The sequence below is a fragment of the Panthera onca genome, chromosome C1 (genome assembly GCF_046562875.1).
Source record: "Panthera onca isolate mPanOnc1 chromosome C1, mPanOnc1 haplotype 2, whole genome shotgun sequence".
Classification (NCBI taxonomy): Eukaryota; Metazoa; Chordata; class Mammalia; order Carnivora; family Felidae; genus Panthera; species Panthera onca.
Genome location: NC_138346.1, coordinates 203802834 through 203818169, shown reverse-complemented (window position 1 = coordinate 203818169; position 15336 = coordinate 203802834). Strand labels below are relative to the sequence as shown.

The following is a 15336-nucleotide window of genomic DNA, read 5'->3' as shown; positions in this document are numbered from 1 at the left end:
GCCCACCTCTGTGACCAGAAGCAGCCATCAGAGATCTGAGCTCAAATCCCGGGTATTTGGAGGGCAGGGTCCTTTTTGCCCTCTTGGGCTCCCATGAGCTGTGTGCAAGTTGTTCCAGGAACACATTCATAGCTGCCTGTTCCGTGGCTGGGGGTGGGGAATAGGCAGCTAAGTTGACCAACACTAACCACAATTTACCATCCAAATCTTCCTTTGGAAGTTGGAGCCTTGGTAGACTCCACAGTTCTACAAAAGTTGCATCAAATTCTGCCAGTGCAATTGTTGTCCAGGTCTGGAGATAGATTCCTGGTGCCTCCTCTCTGCCATCTTCCCAGCATCCTCTCTAAAGACTTCATTCCATCTCACAAGGTTCAGTACATAGTGTTCTCAATATTATTCTAAGCATTTTCTCATTCCCTGTATGGTGCCTTCTTTGATCAGTGAGTTATTTTAAAGTATGTTTTAATTAGCAATAATCGTGCCTCGGATAAACCTCATTGGCTATGATACTGCCACTGTGCAAAGCTATTTTAAAGTATGTTTTAAAATTTCCAAACTATAGGCTTTTTTCCTCCAGGTTTTTATGTTTTTATGGTCCTTTAATGATGTTGCAGACATCTGTATGATAGTGCTCCTTTGGTATTTATATTTATAAATATTCCATGTGCTTGAGAAAGCAAACATTCCTTAAACGTCGTGTTAAGATGTCTAAATATATCTACCAAATAAAAAATAAATGGAGGGGCGCCTGGGTGGCGCAGTCGGTTAAGCGTCCGACTTCAGCCAGGTCACGATCTCGCGGTCCGTGAGTTCGAGCCCCGCGTCAGGCTCTGGGCTGATGGCTCGGAGCCTGGAGCCTGTTTCCGATTCTGTGTCTCCCTCTCTCTCTGCCCCTCCCCGGTTCATGCTCTGTCTCTCTCTGTCCCAAAAATAAATAAAAAAAAAAAAAAAAAAAAAAAGTTGAAAAAAAAAAAATAAATGGAAAATCTGATTAGATCTATAATTAAAGGGGGGGGGGGTGCTGAACTGGTAGCCAACTCAAAAGAAGCAGTATTAGAGAAGCAAAAAAACCAAGGAATTATGTTCTCTGTTCTGCATTAAGGAGACTTGGCGAGTCTTTTTTTTTTTTTTTTCTTTTTACAGAAATATAAAGCTTTTTATAAGCAGTCCATACAGAAACTGGGAGAAGAAGACTACAACATGCTTTTTGGTAGAAATGATTTGACATAAAAATTTATTTATTTGATCGTATTTTAAAAAGCAAGGCAGAATCACATTCATTTCCTTCATAATATCTCTGTAAACAAACTGGACTTCTGAGTCCCTAGTTTGCTTTGGAAACTTTCAAAGAGCTGACCACGTGCAGTCTAGCAAGCCTCTTCTTTCCCTTCCAGGCTCTCCACCTCTTGGAAGGGTGGGGATGACAAATGGCACTAGGTAAACAGCATGTGGTTGAGCTTGCTAAACCTTTTTCACCTCCTTCCACAGGCAATAGGGTGACTGGCTTATTCTTTACCTGAAGTCACTGAGTAAGGAAACAGGTTTCGGACACAGAGAATGGAGGGAAGTTTCCAGGGTAGAGAATTTCCCGAGTTGGGAAGAGAAGGATGAACTCAGAGCTTAACCGATTAGTTCCTTCTGCCCAGAGAGAGACATGCTAGCCATGGATGTCAGATCCCTGATCCACAGAGACATCAGTACAGACCCTCAGTTCCTTTGATTAAAATGTGTTGGAAAATCCAGCTCTGAGTAGAGAAGTAGTTTATTACAACGATGGTGCTATAAGAGGAAAATCAAAGCAGCAAAGAGAAGACAGTTCTGCCTGAGCTCCAGTGGTCACTCCACTCCTATCAGCTTTATAGTCCAACCAAAGTCAACTGGGAGAGTAAGGAGTGGTAACTGGGGCAGATAAATGAGTAGACCTCCTTCTGGATCTGGAGACCATTTCAGATCTTTTTCGATCCCCAGCATCGTTATCTGCAGAAAGTAAAAGGGAATGATCACACATCAGTGCACTGAGTACAGAATACGGCTTGAACATGATGGGAGACAGCCACACCGGGCCAGGGGAGGGCAGACGGTCTAAAAGGGGAATCAAAATGGGGGAAAACTGGGGCCAAAGGGAAGAAACAGAGATGACCTCCCATTCCTTTAAAAAAAGTTACCTCTCAGAAAAGACAGACTGAGAGGCTCCTTACCTGTGTAGTCGAGGTAGTTATGGGGGATACGAGGCTTAAGACTCCATTTTCTGGCCAGTGCAGGAAAATGGCATAAACAGTTGTTTCTCTTGAGGTATACCTGGGAAAAAAGAAACACCATTGTCAGAAATACCTGGCTTGTGAGCCTGACACATAACCTTATACATCTCCCTTTCAGTTATCTACCAACTCCAAGACCTTGAGTCTGTCACTGCTGCTAGGAAGTGATGCTTACTCGGACACCAGTTAAGGTCTGCAGGAAGGAAAGAAAACAGCCTTGGAAGGCTCTTTTTGGTGATCTCTTCCATTTTCCTGCTCTACTGGGCTAGAAATTGTCTTTAAAAAATTTTAACGCTTATACTAGTTATTTCACATTGAAGCCACTTCCCTTATTATTCAAATCTTTTTTCAACCCTAAATCTGTGGGAGAACAGCAGAGGATCTAACAAGGGCAAGATGTACAATAAAGACGCATTTGTTCTGAGAGTTCACCAGGCTTAGAGAAGAGGATGAAAATCACTAAATAGAAATTCACTCGAAACGGAAGGATGAACGTGTTTCCCCCGATCCAAAGACCTATGTGCTATGGTGTAACACCTGCAGATACCTTTCGCTGAGCACTTTGTATACGCTGGGCATGCTCTCGGGCGCTTTACATAAGTTATCGCGCTTAACCATCACAACAACTCCAGGAAGTTAAGTATCTTTGCCCAGCTTCGCATTTGAAAAACACAGGCCCAAGGTCAAATAACTAGATTCGAAATTCCAAGTTTCGATCACAACTTCTCCACTAGTTAGCTTTGTGGTCCTAGGGTTAGGAACTGTATAGAACTGCCCTGGGTCCCCTTCTCACTTGCAACATGGGGATGATAACAGTGTCCGCTTGGTAGGGCTACTGAAGGGATTATGTGAATGGGAAGAATTTGGATTGGAGCCTAACACACTGTAGGTGCTGTGCAAGTATTGGCTATTACTATTTTTAGAGATAGGGTAACGAGGTCAAGTATGTTAACAGATGCCTCGTGGCTCCTTCCTTCACGAAGCCCACCACACCTCTCACGAGTCAAAGATATCCTGGTGGCTTCAGACATAAACTGGGGTACAAATTTAACAGCAAAAGAACGGCTCCGGGTTTCCTCAATCAAGATGGCTTCCAGCCTGGCTTCTAACACTGCGGACCCGAGGAGACGCCAGTTTGGGACGGGCCGCCGTCCTGCTCCCGCCCACAACGAAGGACAAGCTCACCACACAGACGTCGTGTTCTTCTCCAGTTGCTTCCTCCACGGTTTAGAGGAATAGATGGCCTCCCCATTGATGCTCAGCCACTTCCCAACAGCAAGAAGCCTTTCTTGGAAGATGGGAACTATCAGCCCGTCTTTAGTTGGCCCAATGTTGAGAAGGTAGTTGCCTCCCAAGCTCACTGTCTGAACCAGTTCCTGGAGAGAGCAGAACAGTGAAACCGTAGCTACGAGTGCCAAGCCCAGCATGATGCTGAGAACACATAGGTATTTTTTTTATTAAAAAAAAATTTTTTTTTTTAAACGTTTATTTATTTTTGAGACGGAGAGAGACAGAGCATGAACGGGGGAGGGTCAGAGAGAGGGAGACACAGAATCTGAAACACATAGGTATTAAGAAAAAGAATCTCCTTTGGTGAATAGCCTTTACCCTTTTGAAAATGCCATATATTTTTTGTCATTATGAAAGCAGGACGGGTTTATATGAGAAAACTGAAAAAATCCTGCTACAGAGTGGAGAAATAGATTAACTTGAATTCCAGGAAGTGATCATGGGTGCTTCCGTGTCAGCCTGCACTCCCCACGGTGCGGCACGCACTGGGAAGGTCATGTGTCAGAAGGGCAAAGTGTGAGCAGGGAAGGGGAGGACAAAACACTTTGCTGTGATGTGATCCCATGGAGCCACATAGAGAGAATATGGGGATAAGACAAGAGAGATTTTGAGGGGGTGCTAGGGGCACTTTGGGGACATGGACGAGATCTGCAGAATTCGGGACGCTCTGTATGAAATGGGCTATGTAGCCTGGGTGGCTCAGTCGGTTAAGTATCCGCCTTTGGCTCAGGTCGTGATCTTACGGTTTGTGGGTTCGAGCCCTGCGTCGGGCTCTGTGCTGACAGCTTGGAGCCTGGAGCCTGCTTGGGATTCTATGTCTCCCTCTCTCTCTGCCCCTCCCCCACTCGTGCTCTGTCTCTCTCCCTCTCTCAAAAATAAATAAATAAACATTAAAAAAAAAAAAGAAATGGGCTACATAAATGTATATGCTGCCTCTCCGGGAAAAGATGCTGTAAAGAAATATATTCTTCAAGGCTTCTGGAGTGTGTGTGTGTGTGTGTGTATTTACTATGACCTCAAACAGGTGCACTTCAAGGAGGCCCAGAAAAATTATGGTTACACTCACAAAATTTTAAAAAGGAGACTGTCACAGTATCCCAAAGACACTACACCACCAACTTTTGATACTCCCTTCTGGTCTTTTTCCCATGCAGTGGAAATAGATTTTATATAGCTGTGGTAATTCATAACTTATTTTTTCACGCAATCCCCAGGCACTGACCCAATATTACATTCATAAACTTTTTAATGGTTAAGGAAAATCCCCAAATCTACTTAAATATCCCCTTATGGCTGCCAGAAATGAACACAATCCGCATGTCCAACTGCAGATAATCCTGGGAAGAACATCTCTGTATGTAAAACCTTCTTCTGTAAGTACAATGATTTCCTTAGGACAGGTTTCTGTGGGTATGTTCAATGACCCCAGTGGGTCTATGGATCGAGCTGCACTTCCATCCCAGAATGCTCCCACCACTCTTAGTTAGAAGGCTGGTTTGAGATAGTAGTTAACAAACACCTAACTCGTAAGTGTTCTTACCGAAATGATTTCACACTCAGTTGCGACGTCAGATATCACCATGTTGCGACGATAGCCCCAGGAGACCTTGTCTATGGAGCTACACATTTCCCACTTGTGATCTGGCAAGCTCTCTGGCTTGAATTTATCCTGACAGTTGTAGTATCCTCCATGGTGACAGGAACAGTTCTGACCCCATCGGTCATTTACCACTACCTTGTCCTAAAGGAAGAAAGAGTACTGGGTCACCAGAGGTAAAACCACCTAGCCTCCTTATGTAATGCTGTTTGGTAAATTAAGTATGTATCTGGACAGAAGGAGCAGACTTGGTCTACAACAGTGGTTCTCGTTTGGGGGCTGTTTTACTCTGGAGACTTTTGGCAAAGTCTGGAGACATTTTTGGTTGCCACAGTCGGGGTGGTGCTATTGCTATCTATGGGTAGAGGCCAGGGATGCTGTTAAATGTCTCACAACAAAACATCCAGCCCCAAATGTCAACAGTGCTAGGCTGAGAAACCCTGCTAGGCCCATAGGTAACGTCAGAGCTGGGAGAGCCTGTTTTAAAGACCATCTGGTAAACCACTTCTTCTATAAAGGAGAAATGGAGAGAAGACTTGCCCAAGGTCACATCCCTGGGCAGAGTTTCAGGAAGCTGAGATTGTGAAGCTGGTAGGTGAACTCAGCCCAAGATGCTTTCCACTATATAACCCTGACTTCCTTTTCCTAGGTAAAGAAAAGTCAGCAAATATTCTTTTCCTTCCTTCAAATCTTTGCTGCACTCTGAGAAATTACGCAGATTATCTCAATGTTAATGATTAATACTACCATTATGCTCGTGCTGGCATATCTAAGGTGAATAAAACAGTTTTTGTCCTTAGAGATCCAGCAGAGACTGGCTGAGGAGACAGACGTGTGGACAATATGACAGCACAGCAGAGTTAATTACCTAACTTAAAGGGGAAACACTAATCCGGGAGTGTTTCTTAATTCTAGCAAAGAATATGAATTGTCAGGAGCCAGATTTAGTTAACATTTAACTAATACTTATTAGGTGCCTAACTGGCTAAGTACTGTTCTTGGGGTTGGGGATGTAGCAATGAATAGACCCAAAACCTTGCCCTCAGAAAGCTGACCCTTTAGTCAGAGAGAGTTAAGAAACAAGGCAAGTGACATCTGAAAAATGTTAAGCCAGGCAGTGCTAAGGGAAAAAGCCAGCAGGGAGACAGGGGCATGCTGCAATTTCAGACAGGGGGACTAGGAAGGCTGCACGAATCAGATGAGCTCTGGGGGAAGACTGGAGGAAGCACAGGAGGGAGCCATGTGGGAATTACGGACAGAAGGAACAGTAAGGAAAAGGGACTTCTCCTAAAAGCACTTCCCAAGATGAGCATAGCTCCGAAATAACCCTCCTTCCTAACGCACGAGAAAGCATAGAACAAGAGTGTGCAGAACAGCATCTGCAACGTCCCACCCGAGGGTGCACATCGGAGCCGGTCCAGGGTGAGCACCTTGGGGAAAGCCCGTTTTAAGCTGTGCCCCCTGAGTCCCTCCACACTTGGCAAATCCCAGAAAAGCACTCTTAATTTCTAGGTGTCACATCGGTTTTTCCCTTTTTACCTCCTGAATTTAGTAACAGTTACCCAATAAGCTCCTTAGGAGGTTTATGAATCTACCAAGATAGCTCAGTACAACCTGGTGCTATACTTGGATTTTTCTTGAAAATCCACAACAAATCCAGAATATGCAGAATTGTTCAATTTTTGTGCGGTGAAGACCCAGGCTTCTGTGACTTTGTAAGCGTATGGAAATACAAACCAGAAACGGGCAGTTATACAGTGTCATAGTGCTGAGTATGTAGCAGGGGGGAGGAGGAGGGGGAGGGGAGGGAGGCAAAGTTCCGTCAAGAATTTGGATAGAAGGGCAAGGAAATTTCCTCAAGAGTTAAACCACATGACCAACACAGATTAGGTACAGTCATAAATATGTACATCTCATTCCCATCATTTAATTTTTATGTTTTGTCTATTAATTTGGGGGGGAGGGCTGGGTTTTTTTTGTTTTTTTTTTTCATTTATAATGTTCGTGTGCTTAATAGTATATTTTACTTTCTCTAAGTCTCTGGGATTTCTACATACTGCTTCTATTCTACTCCTTAAATTTTTTTTTTTTTCAATATATGAAATTTATTGTCAAATTCTACTCCTTAAATTTAACAAGATGTAAACCTCTGTTGTCAAAGTCAAGAATCAAAGGTGGCTCAGCCCATTGAGCGTCCAACTTCAGCTCAGGTCATGATCTCACGATCTGTGAGTTCGAGCCCTGTGTCGGGCTCTGTGCTGACAGCTCAGGGCCTGGAGCCTGCTTTGGATTCTGTCTCCCTCTCTCTCTGCTCCTCTCCCATTCATGCTCTGTCTCTCAAGAACAAGTAAATATTAAAAAAAAAAAAAAATTTAAATCAAGAATTAAAGAAGAAAAAGAAAAGCTTATACTCTAAGGAAGGGGGGGGAAAGGAGAAACCTTTACTACCCATGAAGTCCCCTGGTCCCTACCACCTCCACGTTGCTATTAGTATTTATTATTGTTGCTGTTGTCACTGTTACTACTCCAGATCTTGGCTCCTTACTCTTTCTTTTCTCATAACAGACAAATAAGAGAGAAGTCATACAATCACATGCCTTGACTGGGCTATCATTGTAGAGCCAAGAAAGAAACTCTGTAGAGTTCCAGTAAGTATCAGGACATTCCCACTCTCCATCAGACCAAATCAAGTCAGGTTCATACCTGAAAGATACACAATTAGGAAAGTTTATCATCTGAATCTGTTCGCAGTAAGGTCTTACGGATCTATTTTGTAACAAATATAAAAATTTCTCCCATTTTGAAAGTACCAAAAAATTACATGGTGCAGAGAATGTGGAAAACTAAAGAGACAAAAACAACAGCTGTAACTGTTATGGTTGCTCATATAACCGCTGTCTAATACACAATATTTTGGTATATTTCCTCCTAATCTTTTTTCAATGTCTTCCGAAAAAAGAGTCCCAATTGGTATATATACAATTTGATTTCCTTCCAGCAACTACTTCTGATCAAGAGTGGTGCTCCAGAACTGTAGGATTAAGGTGTCTGCTTTTAAGATGTATTAAGCGCTTCGGGGCACCTGGGTGGCTCAGTCAGTTAAGCGTCTGACTTCAGCTCAGGTCATGATCTCGTGGTCTGTGAGTTCTAGTCCCGCATCAGGCTCTGTGCTGACAGCTCAGAGCCTGGAGCCCGCTTCGGATTCTGTGTCTCCCTCTCTCTCTGCCCCTCCCCCACTCACAATGTCTCTCAAAAATGAATAAATGTTAAAAAAAAAAAAAAAAAAGCTTCAACTATTCCACCAAATGCACTGTTTTTGGACAACTGCCATAGCTTCAACTATAAAGGATCTTTTGAGTCCACTTGAGCCACAGCTGCACCTTTCACATAGTGACACTCTGAGCTCTATGCGGCGTGAGCACACGCACCTATGAGGTAAGCACGATTATTCCCATTTAGAGAGCAAGAACCTGATGCTCAGCAGGGCAGTGTGTTTTAGGTGGCAAAGCTTGTAAGTGATAGGAGCTGAAACTCATGTGCAAATTTACCCGATCCTGATCCTGTGCTGTGCTCTGTAAGCAGGACAGCAAGTGGACTTCAGGAAAAAGATTGCCTGTCTGAGAGGCAAGATAAAACGCAGGTGGCCTGTGTGGTACCGTGTATGAGAAACTGTACTAGGCACTTTATACTCATCATTACCTCATTAGTTTTCACAACAGCCCCGCAGTGTCTATTAACCTCCTTTCACAGATAAAGAAACTGAGATCTAGACAGATTAAGGAGTTTGTTCAAGGCCATACAGCCAGCAAGAAAAAGAACCGGGTTTCAGATCCAGTTCCGTCGGGACTCCGAACCTCTGCGGGTCTCTTACGACCGTACTATTTCCTTAGGGAAGTCATCTGGACGCAAGGAGTGTTGTTTTGGTTTTGGTCTAAAATGAGAGTCCAGGCAGAGATGGCTGCCGCTAGAGTCTTGAAGGTTCACCATCCTCTACGAGGTGGCACGCCCAGGTGCGAGAAGGGCAAACTAGAAATAAAGCATGGTGAAGACTAGTGCTGAACCCCAATGTGAAAGTGATCGTTTTAACGATAATAATGATAATGCCACCCTTTTTCTGTACAGGCAAGGTGCCAGATACTTTTCACATATTGTTCTGAGCCCTATGTAAAAGGCACGATTTCCCTACTTTACACGATGAGAATGTGAGGCTCAGAAGGGTAGTCATTTAAGGCTTGTAACAAGAGCCAGGGTTCAAATGCAAATCTGCCGGATGCCAAATCCTACGCAGGGGCTTGTTGCCCCTCTGCAAGGTCCCGACAGAGAAAACTATATGTAAAGAGGGACTGAAGTTTTGACTTAACCACCATCCTTGGTTTTGTTCATTTTAACCTATAAAGACAATTATGACCACATTATGGGAGTTTTGAGAAGTAGAGGAGGAAAAAAATATACTCTGTCTTAATACAAACCACCATTCTTATTTTGATGTCTTGTAGATTTTTTTCCATAGTCCTTCCTTTCCCCTTCCCCCCAACTTAACAGTATCCTATAGGAAGCTCTAATTTCACTGATAAAAGTCATAAGACCAAAAAGAATTTTTTTTTTTTTTTACCTGTAAACAAGGTCGTACAGTTCTGGCATTGTTTTTGCATAGACAAAATGCTGTGTTTTGAAGCCATTTTTCTTATCAAGTAGGTAGAGTGGGTGGAACCATTCTAACAGTGAGTGATAGAGTCCATAACGCATGTTCCTGAAAAAGAAAAACAGAACAGTACCTGTCCAGTAAGCAAAGAAAAAATAATTTAGTTTAAGAAAAATCAGTGACAGCATTTTACATCTCAGTGAAACTCACCCGTAAGGGTTTGCAGGGCAGTGGGATCCCAAACCATTTCCTTAAATTATGTCTTATCATTAACTTAAACAAGATGATTGGGTTTTTGATAATACACATGACTACTTTTTATACATAACTATCTTAACACCAAATGTTCTTTAAACCATATTTTATCTATGTCCATTATCTCAGTAATGACACACAGTTCTTTTTTAAGAACTGTTTTTCTTCCAGTAAAGATACTGGAAAATAGAAAAAATAGAAAAATAGAAAAAATAGAAAAAATAAAATATTCTAAATATATATAAATATATAATATATAATTATAAATATAATAATATATAATTATATATATAATATATTGTATTATAATATAATATATATTATATATATAATTATATATAATATATTGTATTATATATTTATAATATATATTATATATATTATATATATAATATAATAATATATATTATATATAATTATATATATAATATATTGTATTATATTATATAATATATAATATATATAATTATATATAATATATAATATAATATAATATATTAATATTATAAATATATGTAAATATAAAAAAATAGAAAAAATAGAAAAAAATATAAAGAACATCCAAAATCTTATCTCTCAGAAGTGATCATTAGTAACATTTTCTATTTAGTTGAAATTAATGAATACAGGTTTATTGTTTCATTTACCTAAGATTTACTAATAGTTCTTAACATTGAAATGTTAAGAATTCTTAGCCAAAATGAAAAAGGGTCAAAGTGACCTATTTTTGTACACAATAAAACTTGTTTTGAGTTCTAAGTGGTGAGTGTCACAGAAATGCTATACTCAGTAAGAAGTAAGGATAACATTGCAACCGCACAGATAAGGCAGAAAGAATTAGAGTTAAGTGTTTCATCATATGACCTGGGGCCTAACCAGGTACAAACAAGGTAAAAATCAAGGATGGTAAAATCCAGATCTCATCAACATCTCAGAGTTTTACAGCAGGACTGTGAGCCAAGCACAGCATTGGGAGACTGAATATTGAACAGGTGACCAGAGACAGTAAACACTTTCTTTATGGCCACATAGCATTTTAGACTTTGTGGGCCTCACGGTCTCTATCACAACTCTGAAGTTGCAGCCTGAAGCAGCCCCAGACATAACCCATAAATGAGTGGACGTACCTGTGTTCCAATCAAACTTTATTTATACAAACAGGCAGCTGGCCTATCCCTGAAGCAGGGCAGCAAGTTTACCAAATCACAAAAGAGCGGGATTGGGCAGGGGACAAACACTACTTTTCCTCTCTACAGGCAAACATACCTAGAATTATAGGGCACAAAACCAGGATAACGGGGTTCAAAGCCCACCTCTACCATTTCCTAGCTCTTTGATCTTGGGAAGTTACTTTTTTTTTTTTAATGTTTAACGTTTATTTGAGAGTGAGAGAGAGAGAGAGAGAGAGAGGGAGCGAGTGCACCAGCAGAGAGAAGGAGAGAAAATCCCAAGTAGGCTCCGAGCTCTCAGCAGAGCCTGATGGGGGGGGGGGGGGGGGCTCCATCCCAGGAACAGTGAGAGCATGACCTGAGCCGAAATCAAGAGTCTGATGCTTAACTGACTGAGCCCCCCAGGCGCCCCTTGGGAAAGTTACTTCTTATTAAGTTGATAAATATTAGGAAGCATTAATTAGAATCAACCAAGCGGCTCCTCGCCTCACTTTTCGGCTGCTCTAACTGCCCTTTTCAGTTCCCTCTGGATCTACCATTCAGCCAGACTTTCTCCGAATGCCTGCAAAGCTGCGTGTTGACAGCTAAGGGGGACACAGAGATGACAGACCCAGTCCTTCATCAGCCACCAGAAAAGGCCTTGGGTTGCAAGGCCTTCCAGAAAGAATCCTTCATAGGGTGCAAATGAGGCATTGTGGGCTACTCTGGGTATCCTTCACCTAAACAAGGCCATGACCTTCTCTCACGGTATCATGGAAAGTTCAGGCATAAAAAGCGCTGGGCATCAGAGCCTGCTAATTCAAAGGCCAGGCTACTCGCTGAACGTAAACTTAGACGACACGTAAGATCGGAGGGAAATGGTGCATCAAAAGACATGAAAGAGTAACCATCTGTAGATGCCTACCTCTTCTGAACAGCTTTTCCCAACTCACCAACCAAATCGCGATGGGGACCCACATCCTTGGAGTTCCAGTTCCAAGACACAGGACTTGGCCAGTTTGTGAAGCCTTCGTGATGCTTTGTTGTCAGGACTACGTATCTGTGGACATCAAAACTACATGAGCAAAGGAAGCAGGCGGCGGGCCACAAGCATGAACTTACCCAGCATGCCTGAGGGTTTTAAAAATGGTCCGGAGAACTTGATTACAGAAAACGTACTTGCATATGGGTAATTGCATTAGCGACACCCAGGGAGCTGCTGCAGTCACAAACCCCCATGGGGAGTTTTAGGAATGGAAGCAAACTTAAGGAGGACCATTCTTTAGTCCCCAGCCAAGGAGGACGCCCAGAGGGAAGGGAGGAGTAGATAAGGGAAAAGAAGTGCACCTTAGCTCTCCGGTTCTGGAAATAGCAGATGATAGAAAAGTAAAGGCAAAGGTCACCTGGATTGCCTCTCACTTACAGAGGTGACAAAAGACCAAAAGAACTGGTGAGAAAAATGTCGAAATAACAACCAAATCACTCAACATCTCATTTGCTTTAATGGCAGAAAAACAGAGGAAGCCTGCACGTGATAATTTAATCACTGGCTGAGGTAGGGAGCTCTAAGACTTGAAAGGCCAGATAGTACTTCAGCCTTTGTGGCCCCCACTCCTCTCCGTAGCATATCCTTTTTCTTTTTTAAACCCTTTAAAATGTAAAAACCATTCTCATCTCATGGAACTTACAGAAACAGGCCATCTCTCGGGCCACAGTATGCAGACCCCTGGTGTGGTGGAAAGAACCTTCACCTTGGAGTCATGAGATTTGGATGCAGGACATTAGTTCCCTTCCTCTGTCTGGGCTAGTCACCTGGGCTACAAAATAAGGGGTCTGGACAAAGGATGTCTCCCAGATTTTAATTTTTTGTCATTTGTAAAGTATGGATCTCTAAGGCTCCCATTAGACAGTGACCACCTCCTCCATTTAGTCAAGCCTTATGTTCCCACATATTTATTGGCAAACACTAGTAAGAGTCAGCTGTAATTTTTTTTTTAGGACAAAAGAACTTATCCAAGAGAAACTAAAACCCAGAAAATGACTGAGAAGACAAGGTAAGGGTGGAAGGCCACTCTAAGCCAGGAGCCCGGAAACCTCCCTGCCTCCATTCTTACCCTCTTCCAACCTGCTTCCCTCCCGGCCGCCAAGCTGATTCTTCTAGAAGCTGAAGGGAACCATTCCCTGACTTCACACCTGACTTCACACACTGCCCTCACGGATTAGTCCTTCAGGATTGGCCCCAGCCTTTAACAGCCTCTCCCTTCCCCATTTCAGCATGCCACACTCTCAGTTCTCTGCACCGACCACACTCAAGCTCCAACAGTTATCAAAAGAGTTCAGACATTTCTTGAGCACTTTCTGTGTGCAGGGCACTGAGAAGAAGCAGGTGAGTGAGAACTGGTACTGTCGTCCAAATGGACTGCACACCAGAACTCCCCTCCCCTCCCTCTTCCCCTGGGAGATATTAAGGCTGAAACGAACTAAATACACCCCCTTTCTATCACCATGGAAGGAGGCTGCAGGGAGGTAACAAAACTCCAGACCACTGGATTAAAATTCTGGAATCCTGATTGTTTTGTTGACCTGGAAGGACATTAGGTATCAGAGCTCAATCGTCTCGATCAACAGGTGTAGACCAGGGGGCTTTCCAGACCACCACCTCCCTGAAAGCTTTATTTTCTTCGAACCCCCCAGCAGACGCGCCTTCTCCTGATCAGGAGTGCTACATTCAGTTCTGCATCCTTCAGGAGGCAAATCACAGGCCCCGGGGGGACCTTAAGTCAGCCGGGCAGCCGTGCGACCCGGGGACAGCGGCCTCGCCTCCCCCCCCCCCCCTCCCGCCCCGCCCCCACTCAGTTCCCACCTGCCCAACGTCAGCCCGAGCCGGGAACGCGAGCTCCGCCGGTCCCCGCGGCGACACTCACTTGGCCCCGGCCGCCTGGAAGAGATCGGCCCAGCTGTCCGGGTTGAAGAAGCGCGCGGTGAATTGCGGCCCGAAGTCGGCGTAGCTGAAGCCGGGCGGGTAGTTGTCCCTCATGAACTGCTCGTACTGCGGCAGCCCCTCGCCCTTCCAGTGCCACCAGAACCACTCGCTGCCCCAGGCCGGCACCGAGAACACGCCCCAGTGCACGAACACCCCGAACTTGGCCTTGTCGAACCACTCCGGCAGCGGCCGGGAGTCCAGACTCTGCCAGTCCGGGGTATAACGGGGCTGAGGCCGGAACCCGCGCACGTATGCGGCTCGGAGCAGCACCAGCAGCAGCAGCACTAGCCCGGCGCCCACCTCCCGCGACTTCATCTCGGAGAACCGAGTGGCGGACTCCGAGCCTCCTCTCCGCTTCTTAACGCGCAGGTGCGGGCCTCCCGGTTCCGCCTACTCTAACTAATGATTGGCTCGGAGGGGAAAAGGGGCGTGTCAACCTAGGCGGCTTGGCGACTGTGTTCCTCTCCGCCGCGGCTTTTCCTGCAGCGCCCTCTGGCGCTCAAAAGGAGAAAAACGCAAAGGGTCGTTGACCGTGATCCCTGAGGGGACGAGGGAGTCACAGCTGGGTTAAAAAGTGGGGGTGAGGAAGGCCTGGCGAGTGCTGAGAGCTGGGACTAGTGCATTTTGTCATTGGGAGCCATAGAGGACTTTTCGAACGTTAGTAGAGAAGAGCCAGCCTGGAGGCAGGAATACCAGATGGAAGGGCATAGTGACGGCCCAGGCAGAAATGCGGGCTAGAGGGATGGTGGAGGCATTGCCAGGGAAGAAGAGGGGGAAGAGAGGGCGCAGAGAGAGGAAGAGCCTCTGTGGTCACTGTGCCCGTCTAATATTTACTGAACTTGCTTTGGGCATTCTGAGGCAATTCAAAGAGTGTAAGATCTAATTGGAAAAATGAGACCCTAGAGAACAAACCGAGGGTGGCTGGAGGGGCTGTGGGTGGGGGGATGGGCTAAATGGTCAAGGGGCATTGAGGAAGACATTTGTTGGGATGAGCACTGGGTGTTATACATAGGGGATGAGTCACTGGAATCTACCCCTGAAATCATTATTGCTCTATATGCTAACTAACTTGGATGTAAATTAAAAATAAACAAATGAAACAAAACCAAACAAAAAAACAAGACCCGGGCACAGGCTGCCACTAAGGAACGTTTTTAGAAGAG

At 44.2% G+C, this 15336-nt stretch overlaps 1 protein-coding gene and 1 pseudogene across 1 annotated transcript; both read right to left on the bottom strand.

The window, feature by feature from the left end:
• Positions 1-372: 372 nt before the first annotated feature.
• Positions 373-527, bottom strand: LOC132673928 (U4 spliceosomal RNA; annotated as a pseudogene).
• A 690-nt stretch (positions 528-1217) lies between these two features.
• FUCA1 (alpha-L-fucosidase 1) lies at positions 1218-14540 on the bottom strand. Its single transcript, XM_060625071.2, has 8 exons — positions 14115-14540; positions 12116-12250; positions 9758-9895; positions 7743-7848; positions 5089-5289; positions 3444-3634; positions 2199-2298; positions 1218-1977 (listed from the first exon to the last, which is right to left on the bottom strand). The coding sequence occupies exons 1-8, from the start codon at positions 14486-14488 to the stop codon at positions 1837-1839; spliced, it is 1386 nt and encodes a 461-aa protein (XP_060481054.1). The 5' UTR covers positions 14489-14540; the 3' UTR covers positions 1218-1836.
• Positions 14541-15336: the final 796 nt, after the last annotated feature.

What these genes read in the sequence shown, in the direction of transcription:
- FUCA1 (XM_060625071.2), bottom strand. Translation starts at nt 14,488, where the DNA reads ATGAAGTCGCGGGAGGTGGGCGCCGGGCTAGTGCTGCTGCTGCTGGTG. An exon ending in TTCCAGGCGGCCGGGGCCAA is followed by an intron (nt 12,251 to 14,114) that starts GTGAGTGTCGCC and finishes TGATGTCCACAG; the next exon opens with ATACGTAGTCCTGACAACAA. An exon ending in TAACTACCTCGACTACACAG is followed by an intron (nt 1,978 to 2,198) that starts GTAAGGAGCCTC and finishes TACTTTCTGCAG; the next exon opens with ATAACGATGCTGGGGATCGA.